Source organism: Capra hircus, chromosome 2 (genome assembly GCF_001704415.2).
Source record: "Capra hircus breed San Clemente chromosome 2, ASM170441v1, whole genome shotgun sequence".
Classification (NCBI taxonomy): Eukaryota; Metazoa; Chordata; class Mammalia; order Artiodactyla; family Bovidae; genus Capra; species Capra hircus.
This window is the reverse complement of record NC_030809.1, coordinates 74,533,275-74,556,373: the sequence shown is the minus strand read 5'-3', so window position 1 is coordinate 74,556,373 and position 23,099 is coordinate 74,533,275. Positions and strand designations below refer to the sequence as shown.

The 23,099-nt window shown below is 35.2% G+C and overlaps 1 protein-coding gene across 14 annotated transcripts in view; it reads right to left on the bottom strand.

The window, feature by feature from the left end:
- The window catches only part of R3HDM1 (R3H domain containing 1), a 163,054-nt gene that overhangs the window by 44,170 nt on the left and 95,785 nt on the right, over window positions 1-23,099 (bottom strand). For 7 of the 14 annotated variants that reach the window (XM_018062273.1, XM_018062263.1, XM_018062267.1 and 4 more), the window contains 11 exons: window positions 23,020-23,079; window positions 22,796-22,936; window positions 19,169-19,277; window positions 18,984-19,079; window positions 16,624-16,661; window positions 16,493-16,543; window positions 16,149-16,375; window positions 13,883-14,137; window positions 10,992-11,143; window positions 7,348-7,449; window positions 4,585-4,869 (listed from right to left, as the gene is read on the bottom strand). In XM_018062273.1, the coding sequence (XP_017917762.1) occupies window positions 4,585-4,869; window positions 7,348-7,449; window positions 10,992-11,143; window positions 13,883-14,137; window positions 16,149-16,375; window positions 16,493-16,543; window positions 16,624-16,661; window positions 18,984-19,079; window positions 19,169-19,277; window positions 22,796-22,936; window positions 23,020-23,079 (1,516 nt within the window). The remainder of the gene's footprint in view (window positions 1-4,584; window positions 4,870-7,347; window positions 7,450-10,991; window positions 11,144-13,882; window positions 14,138-16,148; window positions 16,376-16,492; window positions 16,544-16,623; window positions 16,662-18,983; window positions 19,080-19,168; window positions 19,278-22,795; window positions 22,937-23,019; window positions 23,080-23,099) is intronic. The other 7 variants (XM_013969947.2, XM_018062303.1, XM_018062300.1 and 4 more) reach the window with 5 other exon arrangements.

Sequence of the window (23,099 nt, the reverse complement as noted above, 5' to 3'; positions counted from 1 at the left end):
TCAGAAATATCAGAGTGTAATGAGTAATGATTCTCCCCATCAGTAATCATTTGAAAAACTGATTTCTCTTTGCTTTAAATTTAACTGAAAAAAATTTTTTTAATTTCAAACATATAGTATACATAACAAAAGATATATACCAATTTCCCCACTAAATTAGATTTAGTAGATTTAAATTTTTTGGTCATATTTGTTTCAGATTTTTCTGTTACAAAACCAAATACTATTATTGAAATATTTAAAGGCTCACTCCAACATTCCTTTGCTCTACATGCCATAGAAAAAGCATCATTATCTTATAGTTGGTGTATATCACTCCCATTAATGTTTTTAAACTTCTAGAGTCTGCGTGTGTGTAACCTATTATCAATCATCTACGTAATCTACTATAGACTTGCTGAGAATTTTAAAAACGCACATTTATGGTTACTCTACATAAACGTCATGGGCTTTCCGGTGGCTCAGCTGGTGAATCTGCACCTAGGTTAGATCCCTGGGCTGGGAAGATACCCTGGAGAAGGGAAAGGCTATCCACTGCAGTATTCTGGCCTTGAGAATTCCATCAACTGTATAGTCGATGGGGTTGCAAAGAGTCAGACATGACTGAGCAACTTTCATGCACTCATTCACATAACTTCATGCAGCTTATTTTGCAATTAACATTGTTTTTGAGACTCATTTTGGTTAAAGCATGTATCGGGAGCTCATTCAATTTACCTGCTGAGCTGCTATCACCACCTATGTAAGTCAGTTTATTCTTTCCTACACATTCACATTAGCACTGATTTCATTCTTTAATTTTTCTCATATTTCTAATGCAAACTAAAATGTCAATATACATTTTATTTGTCAATTATACTTTAATAAAGCTGGGAAAAAATGCCAATAAGACTAGCCTCATTTAGTTTTCTACCCAAAGCTATTTATATCAGTTGTGAATTTCTCTAAACGTAATCTGATCTGGTTTGGGGTGAAGAATAAACAATTAATCCATTGATATGGAAGAATGTGGAGAGTTAATTTCATTAGGTTCATGGGCTCTCAAGTTCTGCTCTTCTGATTGGGCTACTTCTAAAAGAACAGAGATCTGTGGAGTTCTTAAAGAGAGCCCATTTTTGTCTGGAAACCAGACAAGCACAGAATTCCTGAATCAGTTATAAGCCAAGAATCTTCCAAATTTTCTGTAATATTTCTTGATTTTTGAAACATTATAGACATAATACACATGTGATTACTTAATTTTTCCTAGTGGTATCAGGAAGTAACAGATAAATCTACATCTAACAATGTCAACTGATATTTAAAGATAAGAGGACTAAACAATCAGGCTGAATAAATCAGCAAATATCAATTATATACTGAATGTGAATGACACACTTTAAGTATAAATGGTGCATACAAGAGAATGGAGTAAGACCTATTATTTAAGTGCTAATCGAAAGAATGCACTTACACTTTTACAATCAAATTTGGTATTGACTGCTCTATTTAAAATGGATAACCAACAAGGTCTTACTGTATAGCACAGGGAATTCTGCTCAGTGTTATGTGGCAGCCCGGATGGGAGGGGAGTTTGGGGGAGAGTGGATACATGCATATGTATGGCTGAGTCCCTTTGCTCTCTACCCGACACTATCACACAACTGTTAATCAGCTATACTCCAATATAATTTTTTTTGTTTCTATTTCTAAAAAGGATGCTTAAGTCACTATATTAAACTCAGATTACAGTACGTTTCAAGACAAGCAACAGTACTAAAGACAGAAAACATTTCATAATAGTATGAGTCAATACACTGGGAAGATTATACATTTAAATACTATAATACGAGATGATAGAATTGAGAGAGAAATAGACAAAACCACTACCATCTATTGATAAGAATCTGACAAAAATTAAATAAGGATGTAGAAGATCCAAAAGTATCAAACACGTATACTCAGTTGATACTGCTGCTGCTAACTTGTTTTAGTTGTGTCTGACTCTGTGAGACCCCACAGACGGCAGCCCACTAGGCTCCTCTGTCCCTGGGATTCTCCAGGCAAGAATACTGGAGTGGGTTTCCATTTCCTTCTCCAATGCAGGAAAGTGAGAAGTGAAAGCCAAGTCGCTCAGTTGTGTCCGACTCTTAACAACCCCATGGACTGCAGCCTACCAGGCTCCTCTGTCCATGGGATTTTCCAGGCAAAAGTACTGGAGTGGGTTGCCATTGCCTTCACTGAGAGTATACTAAATGCAAAAACAATATGAGAGAAATTAAAGATGACCTAAGGACATGGGAAGACATCTCATGCTCATTAAGACTGGAACATATAACAGTTAAAATGACAATACAACCTTACAGATTCAATGCTGCTGCTGCTGCTGCTAAGTCGCTTCAGTCATGTCCGACTCTGTGTGACCCCAGAGACGGCAGCCCACCAGGCTCTCCCGTCCCTGGGATTCTCCACATAAGAACACTGGACTGGGTTGCCATTTCCTTCTCCAATGCATGAAAGTGAAAAGTGAAAGTGACGTCGCTCAGTCGTGTCTGACTCTTGGCGACCCCAGGGACTGCAGCCCACCAGGGTCTTCCGACCATGGGATTTTCCAGGCAAGGGTATTGGAGTGGGGTGCCATTTCAATTCAATCCCTATCAAAATGCCAAGGCCTCTTTTTCAGAAATGGAGAAGCCATCCTCAAGTTCATGAAGAACCACAGTAAGCTAAATAGCCAAAACAATCTTGAAAAAGAGCAAACTTGGAGGACTCACACTTCCTGATTTTAAAACTTACTAGAAAGGTACAGTAATAAAAATAGTGTAGTACTGACATAAAGAGAGATATAGTATAAAACAGTGTAAAAGTGAGACTTCAGAAATAAACTGTTACATTTATGATCCAACTGACATTCAACAAGGGTACCAAAATTATTTAGTGGGTAAAGAATAATATCTTTGGACTTCCCTGGAGGTACAGCGGGTAAGAGTCCCCCTGCCAATGCAGGTTCGGGAAGATGCCATATGTAGCAGAGCAACTAACCCCGTGCGCCACAACTACTGAGCCTGTGTGACACAACTACGGAAGGCTGCGCGTGTACAGCATGTGATCCACAACAGGAGAGGCCACTGCAATGAGAAGCCCATGCACTGCAACTAGAGAGGGACCCTCCACTCGCTGCAACTAGAGAGGGACCCTCCACTCGCTGCAACTAGAGAAAGCCTGCATGCAGCAACAAAGACCCAGTGCAAAAAAACAAAAGAATAGTATCTTCAACAAGCAATGCTGGAATAAAGAGATATACACATGCAAAAGAATGAAGCTAGAACCTTATCTCATATCACATACAAAATCAAACTCAGAACAAATGGCCTACATATAGGAGCTAAACCCATGAACTCCTTTAGGAAATAAAGGAGGGAACTCTATTCAACTCATTTTGAGATCAGTACCACCCTGAGCACTACTACCTGAAAAAGAGCTTGTAAGGAAACTACAGATCAGTATCCTTCATGAAAATACACGCAAAACTCTGGAAGAAAATACTGACAAATCAAACCCAGTGATATACAAAAAAGATAACTATATCACGACACATATATATCATAAGGTATATTCCAGAAATGAAAGGTTAATTTAAGATTCAAAAGTCCGAGTAATTCACTGTACTAATAGAGTATAGGGGAATAAAACCCCACATGATCGACCATCTCAATAGAGGCAGAAAAAAAATTTTTTTTTATAAGATTAATATCCATTCATGGTAAAGACTCTCAACAAACCAGGAATATAAGAGAAATGTACAAAAAAAAAAAAAAATCCACAGATAGTTTCACAGTTAATGTTGGAAGACTGAAAGCTTACCCCTAAGACTGGGAACAATGTAAGCATAGGTACTTCAAAATATATTTAAGTTAATAAATGGATTCTAGAGATTTTACTTCCCTCTCCTGTGAGTATATTCAACAGTGGCGTACTTAGCTAATGCAATAAGGCAAAAGAGAAACAAAAGGCAAAGAGTAGAACAATCAAATTTAGAAAGTCTGCAGGATAAAAAGATCAATACACAAAAACCAATTTTATTTCTACATATTAGCAGTTAACAAATAAAAAATAACCTCCTTTAGAATATCACTTTAAACATTCAATATTTAGGATATATTTTAAAAACTATACGTAATACTTGTGCAATGAAAACCACAAAATACTATTGACAAAAAATTACGGAAGATCTAAATAAATGGAGAGAGGTAACATATTTTTGCATAAGCCATTCAACAGTGTTAAGATGCTAATTCTCCCCAAACTGATCTATTTCTTCTTAAAACATACTATTTTATTTTCATAGTGCATTTACTTTACTGTGTTTCTCTTAAGCTAGTTAAAACAAAACAAACCTCTCAGAGTCAGAAGGGAACTCAAAGATTACATAGTTTAACCCTCCAACTGAAGTATCTACTACTGGTCATGTGGTTGTCTAGAATGGATTTTAGAGTCTCCAAAAGGAAGATGGCTGACAAGTTTTGTTCACACGTTCTCACAAAGTCTCTCCGCACAAAATTAAAATCAAGTTCTCTAAAGTTAGAAGATGAAAAAGCAATGTACCTGTGGAGAGGGCTGCTGAATGTACCCCTGCTGCTGGAGCACTGGCTGGCTGACAGGATGACCAGAGGCAGAGTAGCCCGGAGCAGGGACTGGCTGCGCAGGTGGTAGGGGAGGAGGTGGCGGTGGCGGCGGCGGCGGAGGGGCTGCTGTCATGATATAACCAGACTGCTGTGGGGACTGAAGAACAACAGTGGACTGGAACATGGTGGCATGAGGGTCAGAACCATCTGCTGATGGCTGGCGGGCAAGACTCATGTGGCTAAACTGAGACCCAAGGTTGTCCTGCTAAAAAAGGGAGAGGTCAGAAATCAGTAAGCTTTCCAAACACAGACCAATCTTATCAAAGAAAAATATTTCATGTATTTTAAGAAGAGTTGCAGTAGTATATATTAATATCATAGAAATTATATATCTACAACAAGCATGATTTAATAGAAGAACAGCTTCAAGAAAACTGTAACTCTGAGGCAGGAAGGTAGCAATATTACAATGCTGTCAACACAAATTACTTATAAAATATATCTCATGGAAATGTATAGCATGCAGAAAAGAGTAGGGTATAACAATATTTCACAATAAAAAAATGAAGACAATTACTTAAAATAAGAATATACACTTATTTAAAATAAGATTAAAGGCACACTTTTATATTAGGCAACTAACATTTTCTGAAAAGACTTCAAAGACCAGGAGTCTAGCCAGGCATGGTACTAATTACCCTTTAATGTCCTTCTTCCCAGAAGGTAAGAAGAGTCAGGTTCTATGCATTTCTGTATTTCCTCCCATACCTACTGACCAAATAAAGTAGCAGAAATATTCATTTCATAATCTACCCTCTCTGATCTTCTAATCTCAAAAATAAAATAAAAAAAATAATTTGGTTGGCAATTCTATTCTTCCTTGGTGTTTTTTGGCCTACTCCTTAAATCAGATGCTGCTGCTGCTAAGTCGCTTCAGTCGTGTCCGACTGTGTGACCCCACAGATGGCAGCCCACCAGGCTCCGCCGTCCCTGGGATTCTCCAGGCAAGAACACTGGAGTGGGTTGCCATTTCCTTCTCCAATGCATGAAAGTGAAAAGTGAAAGTGAGTCACTGAGTCGTGTCCAATTCTCAGCAACCCCATGGACTGCAGCCTACCAGGCTTCTCCGTCCACGGGATTTTCTAGGCAAGAGTACTGGAGTGGGGTGCCATTGGCAAATGTAAACCAGGTGACAGTTTCCTATTGCTTTTGCCACTTGGAGAGCAGGCAATGGTGTCAAGAAAAGGCTACAATCTATATGTTATCTGACAAATATTTACCTGACTCAACAAAGTAAGGACCAATTCCGACTTGTCTACATAGTATCAACTGAAATGACTACAATGGGGTTAAAATAGCATTCCCTTGTTTTCAAGGAGCCAGACTGGCAACAATGCACATCACATTTTGCTGAGAGGAAAATTTGAAAAAAGGAAAATTACTTAAAAAATTGTGGCAACTGAGTTGTCAGATCAAAGTTGACATTTCTGCAATTTCTATAATCTGCTTGTTTTTGCAAAGTAAAGTAAGGCTATGGAGCTGATAAAGGATGGAAAAAAAGGAAACCTGACTTAGTGACTGAAAATATATGACATGGCTTTACCCTTCTCAAATGGTTGTTCTGACTTAGTCCAGCACTACTCACCTAATTCAATGAATAACTTCAGAAGAGGAAAATATACCTAAAAATGCTTACCAGCTGTAATGAAAATGTAATATGTCCAAATACTTTAAAAAGAAATACCATAATGATTGATATACCACCATTACAGTCATGTTGGTGAAAGAGTCATTCTCTTACTCCAACGATCTGCCATTTTTCAAAACATTTTTGAGGCTTTTACGTTATTTTAAAAAATGTTCTCAACCTTCTCAATGCTGGCAAAATTTCATTTTCTCAGACTGAAAGTGATCTTTGAAAATCATTCAGAGGCTGGTAAATAAGGTTGCCTAACAGCTCAAAACAAAAACACCCTCAACAAAACAAAACATTAAAAAAAAAGTGTTGAGCAATTTTAAGAGACATCTTATAATTTAACTGGATGCAATTTCAAAATGTGATGACCGTATAGTCTGAAAAGTAAGAGCATCACTGGGAAAAAGTACAGGTGGTTAGGTAGATTCAACTTAATGGAAGGAAATTAACGTTTACTGAATATCTATTTCATTTTAGGCACTATGCAGGAGGTATTTTATATTGTGGTCCCATATGTTCACTAACTAGAGATGGTCATTACTGAGCTCTTACTGAGAGGTACTACTTTGGGCATGCTTTGGATTAAAGGAAGTACCATTACTTAGTCATAGATTAAATACCTAGAGATCTTGATGTCTTATGGAACTGGAAGTTCCAATTCACCCCAATGACTGATACTAAGTCTATCAGACCTGGTGGGGAAAGTCTAAACCCAGATGAAAGCTGCCACCCTAGGACTGCACAGATCTGCACCAGCCTCAATGAGAAAAAGTAGTTAAAACATCTTAGGACCTGAAGATTATTTCAGTACGAAAAACAAGGAAAATGTTAGGCTTTACATAATTGCCAAAATAAGCCAATATAACAAATATTTTATGGAACATAATAAATTATTTCTAATACAGTTTTAAAAAATGCTTTTTCAAAATATATGTATCCCTGACTTTAGAAAATCACAAAAGAACATATCACATTAATCACATTCACAAGTATTCATCACACATACACCCATAGAAACAACGCAGGAGGTGAATAGAGATATAGTACCACGGAGTATTGCTGAGTGGGTGAGACTGGCAGGAGCGGGGATGGGTAAGGGGCTGTAGAGTACTGAACAGGCTGTGAAGAGGGCTGCAGAGGACGAATAGGCTAAGGAATAACAGGTTGGCAAACAATGTTAATGTCAGAATAAAATGTTAAAGAAGAATTACATAAAATGGAAAGTTACAGTTTTTTGGCAATAGCTTAAAACTACAAAGTCATCTTAAAAACAATATAGGAAACAACAAAAACAATAGTAAGTGAAGAAACTCTACATAGAAAATTTCTGAGAACATATATTTAAATTCAAAACATAATTAGAAAATAATTTTTTTCATAAAAATATTTGATTCACTGCAACAGGTAATTTAGAGATTTCAAATGTTATTATCCTACAAGACCCTTGGGCTAGGTCAGTAAAAGCAAACCCCTTTTTATTCTTCCTTCCTGGTTTGATGAAGGGGCTGCTCTACTTAGCTATATAAACATTAAGCAATAGAATTTTTCTTCTATTCTTATTATCAAACAGTATAACAAACATAATATCTATGTCAAGTATTCTATTTGATAAGGCATGATTACTCTTTTGGGACCAAAGTGCCTAAACTTTAGCAATTTTTCAAGGAAAATATACTGTAGGTACCATTACAAATAGCCTAAAGAAAACACAAACTCAAATAGATCTCTTCTATATAAGAAAGATATATACAGCTTTCTTCTAACTAAAAATTTTTATTGAGAGAATATTAGAAGTTGAGAAACTACACTGGGCCTTTGAACAACTCAGAGCTTAGGGACGCTGACTCTCTGCAGGGTCAAAAATCTGGGTATAATATGGCTGGCCCTACATCTGCAGATTCCAGTCCACGGATCCAAATAATCACAGATCATGTATACTGTAGTATGTACGTGCTAGGAAAAATAAAAAAAATCTGTGTATAAGCAGATCCTTGCAGTTCAAACTTGTACAAAGATCCACTGAAGTTCTTTGAAATTTTACCAAGAAAATATTCCTGCATATCAGGAAAAAAAAAAAAAATCAAGTTTTATGTTTCCCAAGGGTGCTCACAGGTATTACTGAAGAATGAAAGAAGTTTCAATCATATTTAAATTTTAGGGAATACACCTGGCTACTGATAGGCAAATTAGTTTTCCAATCTTACCTTTATGTAGTTTGTTACAAAGGACTAATATACATATTGGTTTAATAAGTATCATAATCCAGCATACAGGTGGCAATCTGTTTAAGTCACCCGCATACAGTCATTTAAATTTTGAATCTCTTTCTGGACAATACTTTTGAAGAGTATACTCTAACAACTTCCCTGGTGGCTCAGACATCTGCCTACAATTGTAAAGCATCTGCCTACAATGCAGGAGACCGGAGTTCAATCCCTGGGTTGGGAAGATCTCCTGGAGAGGGAAATGGCAACCCACTCCAGTATTCTTGCCTGGAGAATCCCATGGACAGAGGAGGCTGGTAGGCTACAGTCCATGGAGTATACTTTAGAAATGCAAAATTAACCAAATAAGGTTACTCGAGGAATAATCTAGACAAGGAGAAATTCCTATGATTAATACATATAATGCTGAGTTGCCCTTCCACCACAAAATCAAGTTTCTAAACAACGAATGGCTTAGAGTAGTTTAGAATTACACACACACACACACACACACACAAAACACAAAAAACTACAGTTAAAGTACTAAAAAAGGCAAAAGTTGAAAGATCTAAAGAGCAGCCACTGATTTCTCACTAACCTCTTGAAGGTTAGTGAAAAGAAATTAGTAAGCTTCCTAATGGATGACAGCATGTATCACACCAAATGCGGTGCAGCAGCTTTAAAACTACAAACTACAAGCTCTTCAATGTGTTATTAAGTCAGACAACCATAAAGACACAACTTTCTTCCAGACAACTTAACCTACTATGTAAGTGTCAGATGAAACAAAAGCTTTAGTCTGCTGGGGAATAAGAGAAAGAGGAGTAATATGAGCACCAAGGGTATGATTTTATGTCTGCCAGAGTGTCAAGTGGTAATGAGAAAAATGTGGGCTGGGAGACTGGATGATCGAAGTGAAACTCTGACAACTCTTAGAAAAGAAAAAGCCTTAGCATGTCCTTTTTTCCTACTTCAGTTGCACCTGGCTGCAAAACAGCATTCACTTAAAGTGACTGGTTTCAAGAATGTGGCCCATCTGAAGGATTTGGAAATCACAGCATTATTTTGTTTGGTTAGATGAAATTTCATGGATGGATTATCTCAGTGCAAAAGATCGTTAGTGAGTATCATTTGTTCATCAATTATCTATTCTTGTATTCAATGAAAAATTACCAGAAGCACTTGAAGCAATGCCAGGAAAACCAGCCATGGAGTTTGATACATACCCCAAGATTTCAAATTATGGTCTATTAAGACATCATTTCTAAAGTAAGCTGCCTTATCTTTTAGGACTGTCTCTTGAAACTAAACCAGACAAAGCTATTTCTCAGAGATAATAATCTGAAATATATAACTGTAGATAAAATCTTAGTATTTTTTCCTGAAGCTGCCAGACTATTTCCACTGAATTAAATCAAATGAAAATCTGCCCTGTAAAACTCCTGATGGAATATATAGTACTGCAAGATGACCACGTGATAGCAAATTAAAGAGAAACACTTCAAGACCAAGTTGAATGAAACCAAGACAGAAAAGGACAGTGAGGGAGTTTTATTCTGTCTAACATCTACCTGAGTGCACGTAAGCAAATGAAGTTAGGAAGTTAAAAAACCTACAAGTCCAACTTTAGAGAAACTGCCTTGCCTAATAAGGAGTCTTAATTGCCAGAGGAGGAATTATTTCAATTAGTTAAAAAATATGTGATAACTTCATCAAACTGCTCATACATTTTTCACTCCTGTAATACAATTTAACCTGTGAACAAAACTAATAAAACTTCTCCAGTTCAACTTTACCACTATACTTCTGTCACAAAATATTCTCCATGTTCTCACTAATGGAATACTTAAGATTGTCTTCCAGGGAAAAAGAGGTGCAAATAACTGTGCAAACTGTCTTTGACATGATAACAACCTTTTAAAAGACAGAATGAAAATACAAGTTTACACTGGAATAATCAAGTCCAGTAAGAATGAGTAACACATCTCTAGAAGAAGAGCGTGAATGTGAAAATATATGTGGAAACTCTAAACATTTATACAAATTCAAAATATTATTAAAAGTGCTTTTGATAATTCTAACTCAAGTATTTTTGTCTTTATTTTTCATAGGGTAGGTGGGATAGACAGTACCTTGAAGCAATAACTCAGTTTCTTATAAGTGATTGATTATTGAATTTTAAAACAACTCACTTTGTTCACTGGAATAATGTATAATCTTAGTTTTGATTACTCTTGTCCATTTCCTGCTACTGTGAAACAGGGATAAAATACTCACCACACAGGATCATGAGATAAAAACTTCCCTTCGAAGAAAAGCCCTTGAAGTTAACCTCTCCATAGGAGCAGTGAGTGGGACATCATGGGTGCAGAACATTAAAGTTCTAACAGATACATACTTGGGCTATGTCAGTTATAATTAGTGACTATAGCCCCAAATATGTAAAGGTAGATGAACTTAGCATTATGTAATTGTGGACATGTGCACCTGTGAGAAAATGTGATTAGCTGCTTGCTGTTGAGGTGGTGGGGGTGGCAGAGGTGGCTGTGGAGGTCCAGGCACTTGGGTTCTAACTGGTTGTTGCGTCATTGGAGGATTATAGACAACTGGACTCCCATCTGGGTTTATGAAGGGCTGACCTGCAAATTTTAAGAATGAAGGAAAAAATCACTTAAAATGGAGACTGAATATAGGTCATTCTACAAACTTATAACATGTTCAATCCTTATTCACAATTCCAAAGGCCTCAAGTTTCTGAAAACCAAAGCTTTTTTTTTCTTAGCCTAGAATTACACAAGGCTATTTCTAGTCTTTGTATGTCCCACTTAAGAGTAAATATTCAAAAACTTTGCTGCAGTGTTTCACTGTAGTGCTGTCACTCCAGAATCCACTCAGATTATATTATAATACACAGTATTTTTGAAAAAATTTAATTCTGAAACATCCCTTGCTCAAGGAATTGAGTTACAAGATTGTGTAACATCTCAGTTTTGAAGGGAAAAACAAAACTTGACTTTGGGATACTGGCAATTCATTAATTAGCCTGTTAGATGGGAAATATTTAACATATAGGTCACATTGCATATATTTAACTAGTATGATTAAAACCTGATGAAAATTAAATGGCTGATAACTTCAAAATTTCAAATTGTGGCTTTGATGGCAATGTCCTAATTTCATAGAGTCTAACTTGTTAAAGTTAGGAAATAATCTAAAAATTCTAAATAATTATCTAAAATAACTTCCTTTTGATTTCAGTGAGCTTTATTCATAAAATGAGAGGATACTTCAGTATTGATTTTGAGGCTTACTGGTTATCAATTACTGGAGGAATATTTTAAGCAACTCTCTACACATAGATTCTGAACAACTTTTAATTACACAAAGTAATATTTTTATCGTGGGAAAATAACCAACGAATACAGATCAAAAGGAAAATAAATTCCCCATAACCTTATAGTTAATTTGGATAACTTCTTCCAGACTTTTTTCTCACTGTACATACAGATTCAAAGATTAGTATTTTTCCATACTATACACTGAATGACTAAACAAAAAAAAAGACTGGACTGTTAAGAAAATTATGAAATAAAAAGATCATTGATTATCATACCCTTTTAGGATGGGAAAAATATAAAATAAGAGAAATTTGACTGAATAGCACTGTCTTAAATAGCCCCCAAAACATTCTCTCTTTTTTTAAAAAATAAAGTGAAGTTGCTCAGTTGTATCCAACTATTTGCGACCCGTGGACTGTAGCCCACCAAGCCTCTCCGTCCATGGGATTCTCTAGGCAAGAATACTGGAGTGGGTTGCCATTTCCTTCTCCAATGTAACATATAATAAGATAATATTTGGGAGAGAAGAATACATTGTTCCATTGCTATCAAATGGGAACAGTTCTCCAAAGTCAAATTATTTTCATCAGTTAATTTCCTGATAATTTATGTGATGGATATAGAGAACTAAAATGAAATCATGCTGGGTATTTGTGGATTGTCTATTAGTTTTTAAAACAATGGTAGATTAGACTTGAATGAAAGTATGTTTCAGCATAATTTAAGGACTGCTTGAAAAAAGCTGGATGTGTTGTAATGCTTTTCTCAAAAAAAAAAAAAAAAGGCACTTCTGGACTAATTTAAAATTAAGTGTACAATTCAATTTCAGGTTGATTAGTTTCTCACTTTATAATTTCCTACTCAATTGACACTTCCATGTTTCCAAAAACATATTAACTAATGTTTGGAATGAAAAATAATAGAAAATAGTAAAATATTAAATCATCTTATATCCTGCTCCAGGAAAACAGGCAGTTTAGTTATATAACAGACCTAAGATATCAAAAGATAATCATTATAAACCAAAACTGAATTTCTTAAGAGTCAGTTTCCTATGCTAATTTAATTTGTTTCTTAGAAACAAAAGATACAAATGACATCTGAAGGTAACACCTTCCAAGCCACAGTTTTTTCTACAACAAACAAAAGGAAAGATTCAGGAACACTCAGAGACCCTGACCCTCTAGCTGGATCTACCTTGCCCAACAATTACCATGCTAGTCTGACCATATCAGCTATCTGTGAATATTTAAGGAAGGTTAATGAACGATTTAAGGTTGTTTTCATTATCTAACTATATGACTGGTCTATGTTGTTTTGATTAGAAACCAAGACTTCTTTTGACTTAAGAAAAAAATTAATATATATAATGACTGCAGTTTCTTAATCTCTCTGAGGTTCAGTTTCTTTATCTGTAAAAGTAGATTTCACCTAACAAGGTTATTATATGTAATATATTTAAAGCACAACATAGTATATGCCACAGAGTAAACATTCAATAAACACAAAGTACTACCTCCTAACTGCAAACAATGTGTTGTCAATATTAATTAACAATGACTACTTTTTCATTAATAATAAGATGTAGCTTATAATAGCTTTTCCTCAGTAGAAAGCAATTACCATATTCATAAGGACAATTACTTATAGGTCTTTTCACTACACTATATAAGAAGTAAGAGCTGTTAATGTTCTCCTTTTTCATGAAATGTATACTATTTTCCCCAGGATAAAATTCTTTTGAATAAAGCTCTTCCAAAGGTGGTGGTTGCACTTCTAGGAAATGAACTGTTTCATGACTTGACCTAAAAGACAATGTCACCAATGTCACAAGGAGAAACATATTTTCTGATATAAATATGTCTTTTAACATTCTCTAGCATAAACTGTTTTTAATAAAGTTCTAGGGAAAATGCTAATCACTCATGAAAAATAAAAAGCTGACAACACATATACAGATAATACATTTAATATACATTCTTTAATTTTCAGATAACTCCTGACATCTCAACTGAAATACACCTTTTTCTGGATACCAACCTGTTTGAGGGTTGATCAGAATACTGCCAGGTGGTATGCCTGCTGCTTCCAAGGGAAGCAAAAAGAAGCTTGTGCTAGGAGATGCAACTTGCCCATTTAGGCCACCATCAAAGGAAAGAGAACTATGAGTGCTGACAGCTGGATAGACGACAGGTGCACCATGAGAAGACTGGCTAAGAGCTGTACCTGGGAGAGGCTGCTGGATGTGTGAAAGAGAGCCCGTAGATGACCCTACACTACCAGAAGACTCAGAACCTAGGGGAGGAGTAATAAAAAAGGGAGTTTTTAAAACCTTATATAAAGATGCAGGCTTTAAATACATAACAATAAAATTCATACTGCATAATATGCAGTTAAACACATAAAAGCATAAATTATTTTTGATTTACTGTACAATTGTGCCTCCCCTCTCCACCAAAAAAAAGTTTAATACACTAAGACTTATCACATTAAGTTGTCAGGTAAGTCAAAGCCAAAGCATGCAACTTAAGCAAGTCTGTAATATCAGCCACAGCCAGCCACAAAATACACATTATCCACATTCCCAAAAGGACAAAGTTATATACATTTTTACCTTTAGATTAACACCTAGGAATATATAGATTATAATTTGCCCCTAGGACAAACAACTTGGCACAAATGCCCAAACCTCTTATATCAGAAACCCCTTCTCTATAAGAACACAGAAAGATTTCAAAGTAGTGTAGGAAATAACAAAAATAGTAAATTCTCTACTAAGAGAAACAACTGTCAAGTTTCATTGCATACTTTCATTTTCAGCTCATAATCATAGCATCTTCCTACAATGAACAGTCAACTTTCAATTTTTATCACAGTAAGGGACAAAGAATAAAACTATTCTAAGCAATTACATTAACACTAGCTTAAAATTTTTTACTATACTTAATAAACTAATTTGATGTATAATGGCTAAAGGGAGACAATGAAACAATGAAGAAAGGGAAAGATTTTGATGAATTAATTAGGTTTTAAAAAACAGAATTGAGTCTATGGGAGAATTAATTTTTCAAGAAAGAAGTAAACAAATATGATACACTATATAGATTTCTCTGAAGGATAACTTCTATTTTACATTGTGCCAAAATAACTGTTTCCAATAACTATATGAAAAATATACTTATTTTCATCCCTGAAGATAATATAGATCATAAATAGTACATGTTCTTAAAATGTTTTGATTTGACTGTATGTCTAAATGACTTTCTCAGGACACATGAGTAGTTTTGTTATGATGACTTGATGACTAAGTGACTGTTTATCAAATAAATGCATATTTGGTACATATGCATATTTCTTACATTAATAAAACTTACCTTTCTTTGGTGATATATCATATACACTAAGACATTTTAAACATCCACATGATATGTTAAAAAGATGACAGGTGCAATTCAAAAACCTTAAGAATTTAAAGCACTGAGTTATAGTCAGAGATTAAAAAATACTGTCACCTTCAAATTTACACCTCTCCCTTCAACTGTTCTCTGTAAAACTGTATGTCTAGGCTTTACCCAAAAGGATAAGCAGAGTGCCATTTCTGATTTTCCTGATTATTTTGGGATAAAAATAAAGATCCACGAGGATTCTAAAAGAGACATAAACTTCTTTAGTATTGAAGCCAGTTAGTGAAAGTGAAAAGAGTAAATGCTATGAGCCTAAAAGTTATGTAATCTAAAATAAAGAAGCTTTAGAATGAAAATGTTACTGAAACTTCTACTCATCTATAATAATTATACTGTATTACATTTCTTTAGTTTGACAATTTCTCAAAAAGTCTCAGCAATTTTATGCATTTTTGGAATAGCAAGTGAACTTTATCATGAAATGCAAACAATAATGTGATAGTAGTAGTCGAATTTCAGCTAATAATGGTATTAGCTAAAAATGCAATCAATGTTAACTAATCCTAAGTAAGAAACCACAGCTTCTAACTATAACTAAGCGCTGAAGGATTTCCAATCACCTAAGGCACTTAAACAAGACATGACATTTCATTAACCAACCTGATTTAAGATTACATCACAGTGGAGGATTCTTATTTTAACTGGTGTCTGTGAATCTGTCTCACAGAGAATAAATCCTAATGTCAATACACATATTACCTCATAAGTACTTTGGAGGTGCTCAATGTACTGCTGCTAAGAATCTTTTATTTAAGGATAATTACAGAAGCCACATGATAAATGCCAAGCCAACATTATGGAAACTAATGTTTGGCTGCACAGTTCTAGACAGATGTTTATACCTGTTTTTGAAAGCCTGCCTATGCTTTTGCTGCTTCCAGAACTATCACCTCTTGTCAGAACTGAAATTCCACTGAAGCTGCTGGCTTTGGTTACAGCAGGCTTGAAGTTTCGGAGAGAGCTGTCTGAATCTGTGCTACTCCAGGGCCGTGGTTCAGAGTACTTCAAATCATTCTCAGTGCTGCTTTGATGGCTATTTGTTGATCTTCCTGAAGCATCTTTATTAACTCTGTAATTTAGAAATAAAACTTTGAAAAGCCAATAGAGACAAAAAGGAAAACTATGAAGGAAAAAAAAAAGCTCTAAATTTTCAATACTGTACTGCATGAAAACATGCTTCCAATACCTAAATATCTGGCGCCTCTGCTGAGTGCTATTAGCATCGTCGTCTTGGATTCTGTTGGCATTTTAATAAAACATTTTTACTTTTATTAGCGTCAGTCAGACACTTACCAAAACAAATGTTAAAGTCCTCACCTTTTGTCAATAATATAATTCTCTTGGGAACACAGGGACTAGAAAGAAATAACAGATATAAAAAGTTGAGCATTTGTCAAATAATGCCATCTGTAAGCCAATGACAACAAGAATCATGTGTAATAATTAAAAAAACAATAGTTACTCCCGGTCCTCAAATCAAACATGGCGGTAAGGTACATAAGTAAATGATAATGAAAAAATCTTTTTGGCTTGGAGATACTATGCTTACTTTTAACAGACACATATTTTTGAAGCAATTCATTTCTGTTGTACAAAGTAACTTCAAATTCAAATATTGTTTCCAACAAGTAAACCCATTTTCACTGTTAAATATTCAAGATATATACACATCTGTAGATTCCACCTTATTCACTCAACAAATATCTTGATCAGCTCTGCTTTGGCAGCAGCTGTAGCAGTGAACAAGCAGCTATGCCTCAATGCAGCTTACAGCCAAAAGCCTCCCAGTGCTAACAACCTGACTCAGACAGCCATCATTTTTGCATCTTGTATTAATTAAAAGTCTTCTACTTTACCAACTATCAGTTTTGCTCCTTTCATCCAATTTAAACAGCAGAAGCCATAGAAACCTCTCTGATCATGACTTTCCACTCCTTAATAGCTCACTGATCTTCTAGTACTTAGTGTTAGCTGCTCAGTTGCCTACGACTCTTTGCAATCCCATGGACTGTAGTCTGCCAGGCTCCTCTGTCCATGGAATTCTCCAGGCAAGAATTCCAGAGTGGGTTGCCATTTCCTTCTCCATGGAATCTTCCCAACCCAGGGACTGAACCCAGGCCTTTTGCATTGCAGGCAGATTCTTTACCTTCTGAGCCACCAGGGAAGCCCAATCTTCTAGCACAGGGGTCAGCAAACTACAGTCAGCTATCTGGTTTTCTAAATAAAGATTCACTGGAGCACAGCCATGTCCATTCATTTACATATTGTCTACGGTTGCTGTTGTATTAATAATGGGAGTTTTGAGTTGTTGCAATGAAGGCTGTATAGTAGCAAAGCCTAAAATACTCATTATTTGCGCCGTAAGAGAAAGTTTGCTGAACCCTGCTCTAGCTAAAAACTCAACTCCCTGCACCAGATTTCAGGAGCAAGCTGAAATAAGATTCCTACTAATTCTCCGATTGAAACGCCCCTCACTTCCTGCCCCCTAGGCTATAATCCAGGTGGATTATGAATTCTTCAGTTCCTCATGAGTCTAGCTCTCCTTTATCTCTGGCCCCTGAAGATGTTAATTGGATGTGGAACACTTCAATCCTTCAGGTCTCCTCTTGGAAGCTAACCTTCCTCTCACTCCAGAGTTCTGGTTTTTGGTGCATCTCTACTGTGTTCCCTATTTCACCTTCATGTTTCTATACCAATCACACACTGTATTGTCATTATCTCAATACTGATCATGGGTAGAGACCTCCTCCATCTTACAATCACAGAGGAAAATAGATCTAGGTTAGGCCCTGAGTTCAGAAGACCTAGGGTGAATCCTCTCATTTTCTAGCTAGATGATCTTTCTCTATTTTACTTAGTCTCCTGGAGCCTCAGTTTCCTCATCTGTGAATATAAACAGTGATACCACATATAGGGCTGTTTGGGAGATAATTTATTGTACATGTGCATGGATACATTTATTTAGTGCCCAGCAAGGTACCTACTATAGGTGATCAATAAGATTTGTTGAATATTATAAACTTTTAACTGACAGTCTAGATTTTAGTGTCATTTCCTTTTTTTAATACAGAGAAAATTTCTATCTCTGAAAGTATTAACACAAATTACATATATTCTTATATCCTTGACTAGTCCCTAGTACTGCATAGAGCAGATACTGGTAAAACCAAACTGATTCTCTTCTTGAATATATGTGTAAAATAAGCAGCCACTTAAAAGATCTGTTCCATATAATCACATATAAAGTGGAAAATAAATATTAATTTAAAAAATCAATTAGCTTTACTTTAAAAGAAACAAGTTATTTATCAAGAAAAGTCCACTAGCAAGTAGGACTTAGGGCACGATTTTGTAGATAGTGACCAATATTCCAAAAATCTCCATTCTGTGAGAAGTCTGAGAGGAAAAAATACTACATAAACTATATATTCAGTCCAAAGTACTGCTTCTTAGTTGATCTGCTTCCAACTTTTGAAAAGTACACATAACTGCAGCAATGTAGTATTTTACAAACTATTAAATCATTAACATGAACAGGACTATAGTATTTCTAAAAAGATGACTTTATATGTAACAAATGTAGCTGAAAGTAAATATGATCAACAGATTAAGGGAGGAGTGAATATGCAATTAGCATATAATTAAACACGAAGACCTAAATGTAAGTCAGTACGTACATCTTGGGAAAATATTCGGTCTCTAGCTCTCTGGTATTCTTCTTCTCTTTCTTCTATAGATTTGCTTCGTCTGTCATCTTTCAAACGTATTCTCATCTAAAGAAAAGAGAACACTTAATCTTGGGGAAATGATCTGCCAGGATAAGTCCAGCATCTATAAAAATGCTCCAAATGTGTGAGGTTACCTGGTTATCATCCTTGTCAAAGCTAGAGTTATCTCTCTTGAGGATATATCGTTTCTGAAAGTCTTCACCTTTATCATCCTTAATATGTTCAGTAAATTTCTGATCAGGTCTAAAAAATAAACCAAAAACCAAGGGAACAAAACATAAAAAAGTTAAATATTACATTTTATGAAAAGTGGTTAAAACAGTATGTTCCCACTCACTGGTGTTATTTATAGATACTTATGTTATCTTAGTTATTCCTCAAAAATAATCTTATGAGAAAACATTAACTATCCCGTGTCATGACTGAAAGGATATATGAAATACACTGTGGGCTCTGGAATATGACTGCTCAGGTTCAAATACTCAGCTTTAACATTTAGGTGCTTTAGTTGCTTATTAACCTTTCTTTTCCCTACTTTCCTCATTACAGTCTACCTACTTCATAAGGTTGTTCTGAAGATGAAACGAATTAACAGATGACCAGCACTTAAAACAGTAGACGTTTGTTATTATTATAAATACTACTGACAAAACTGAGGATCAAATGACTAAAGCAACTGTCCAAGATCGGGGGCAAGGAAATGACTGAGCCGTGGTTGGAACCCTGGTATGTATGCCTGTCTATCCTCTTTGCATTGCCTCCTCTAATTCAAAGAAACAATTCTGGAACAAAGGAAAAAGTATAGCACAGTATCTTATGTTACACTCTTACAGTACCTGCTCTGATGTTACATAACCAAGTATTTTGTGGTTGAATTTAATAAAACTTAAGAGATTACTTCAAAAGGCTACCAAGTTACCAAGTATTCTTAATTATAGCAGGGCACATCTTTGTTTTGTATTAACTGAAACAGGTTAAAAAGAGGTTTTTTGAAGGTTCATGTTATGACCTAAAGTAATGATTATGAACTCTTAACAACGTATTTCATGGCTGATTGGTTTTTCCTCTATGGAAATGCTGCAAGTTCTACTGGGATCCAGAAAACAGATGGAACGCTATTGCTCTTGGAAAATTATAATCATATAAAATTTCACTTTCTGAAATATATTCTCAGCTACAACAAATTAATTCATTCAACACTCCTGAGACTTAATATCATTCTATTATAAAACTGAAATATGTGATCTATAAAAAATATATTTATAGGCAATAAAGAAAGGCTAACTGAACTCCTAAGCAATTTTTTACATATACTTAAAATATATATTATGTAGTCACGTAATTTATTATGGGTACCTTAAATAAATTCTAAACCAAATAAACCTGAGTAAGGACATCTTCAGCAAACTTCGTAAGATATTTCATTATACATAGTAATCAAGTAACACTTCTGAATATTTGTTTTAACTTAATGAATTTTTAAGAGTACTGTATCTACATCCTGTCAAATGATGCAAAGATTTTAAACGATAATTATCTAAGCTGAAGAAATCTTTATTTTAAAATATATTTAGATATGTGAAACAGAACATATCTCCACATAGAGCTATACACAGAACTAAAGAGAAAAATAAAGAGTAAAGAAAAAAAGAAAAATTCCTTGACCAAACTGATGAGAAAAAGACTGCTTTCTTAAGGAATTTGAAAGATTATCTATTTAATCCTGACAATGGCCATATACTGTTGTCACATGACTGCCCCATTGGTTTATATCAATTATTCTTGCAGCTGTTCAAAATCATGTTTTCTTTTTCAAGGAGTTTGTACTTGGGTGAGAGACTGTTATTCCAATATGACTGTAAGATTTAACCAAGAGCCTGGCAACTTTTCTAAGAGCAGCTGGATTCCCACACCAAATAGTATTAGCAGGCATTTCAGCTAACCTTAAGACTGTCTTACCTCTGTCTTTTATAGATGCCTGAATTTACTGCCCTGCAATCGCCAACTTCCCGCTCCAATGAGACACCCCAGTGGACACCGGGTTGTTGACATCCACAACACCACTGGTTCAAGGCTGGAGCGGGTAATCTGCCTATGAGGAAAAGGCAAGTTTGTTTTTATTCAATGTGGAGCAGTTCTCTAAGGTTTTCTGATTTACATCCTTCTTCATATTCCAGAAGAAAAAAATAAAATACAGTGTAACTTCAATGATCTGAAATGTCTAGTTATAATTATGCTATTGATCCATTCTTCTTTAGGTATCAATACATTATAAACATCTGTGTTTAACTAAACTCTTGACTACCTGGATAAAGAGAACCCTGAAATCATGTGTAGCATTCAAATAACTGAGGTTACACTGCATTGAAAACCTTAGAGAGTCACCAGTCGAAATGTTAGTCAAAATGCCTGCTAATGAACATGTGCTTGGGTATCCAGCAGCTCTGAGTAATGTTGAAAGGTATTGGTTAAATGAAGTAGATTTCTATTCACCTTCAGTCCAGCTCATAGCTTATGGTTACTGTCCCACCTTAGTCATGAAATAACTAACTAGGAAAAAGCTAAAAGATATTTAAAAAAGACTAAAAGATAGGCAGTAGACAAATCAGATTCACATGTACAGCTAAAACTTAATCCCTGAAGAAACACGTGATCCTTTTCAAAGACAGCTGTCTTCATTAATTTTAGTTGTAGTAACAATCAATTAAAAAATACAAGCTTCCACCAATAAATATACCTTTTTGACAAAATACTATTTAAAATGGAAGAAAACCAACTTAGTGCAAGCAAACAATATGATAGCTACAAGGGTAAAGACCATTATAACAAAAGAGAAATAAATGAATTAAATATAATTGTGCAAGCCAAATGGTTCATAATAGACAGAATCTTGAGAAGTCTAGCTTCAAGGAAAGAAGAAAAATTATAAACTGAAAAGCACTATTTATGGCATCGGAAGCTGACTGCTGCTCACAGATCCACGGCTGCCACATATGAAATTAATATGGAAAATTCTTTTGATGGATCACCATGAAGAATTTTAGCTGAACTCAACAGGGTGCTTTAGGACTAGTTTTACTAATAGACAAAAGACGTATTGTGAACATATAACTTTAGGTGCCTCTGCATTGTGCCTTTTGCTCCCAAATATCAGCACTGATTATCTGTTTCACCATACAAAGCTAACACTTTTTAAAGCAAATGATTCCTCTTAACTTCTTAAAATTTTTTGCTCACTAGTCATACATAGCCCAGAAGGGTACACAATATTATGGATAATATTGGACTAACCAACCAACAGTCCCACTGTCCTGAGATCTATGGAAAAAAAGAACCAAAAATATAGGTGGAAAAGACAGTGAAATGATAGAAAATTAGTGAAAATATAAGGGTTTTAAAGTTTGCTTTTTCCTTTTAAATGTGCCTGAAGTTGGCCGTAGCTATTTAAATTGTACTAATTTAAAATCCATAAGAAAATGGTTATTAAACATCACTGACATTATGATTTTTGAAGGTTTTCCTACTTTCTAAAAAAGCAATCCTCATTCACCTGTCTCATTTCAGTCACCTGTCTTATTTCAGTCCAGACTGGTGCATTTTACATCTCATGAGCAGAGTGTATTTTTTAGACCTGTCACATAAGGTTATCATCACAAAGCTGAAGCAGGCTGCTAAAACATGTGGAAAACCTGAGATAAAATATGTTACAGAAAGATAAAGAATTATCACACACACATATAACAATCTTTCTTGATACTTACATTCTTGTATTGCTAGTTTTGTTTACTATGACAGCCTTCCCACTCTGATCAACATTGTGGTCTAATCCAAAGTAAGCAGCGACTCTGTGCAAGAGCATCCTATGGTAAGATGTCATTGGGGGAAATTTTTTACGGGGAGACCTAGAATTAGAAGAAAGACTAGTTTAGCAGATCTTGAATAACTGTGATGACAATTTACTTTCTTGTTAAAGGTCAGGACTTACTCATTATTACCAATGAAATCTAAAATTTCTTGTTCCAATTTCAACAGCATCATTCTGTCCCTGAAAGAAAATATGAAAAC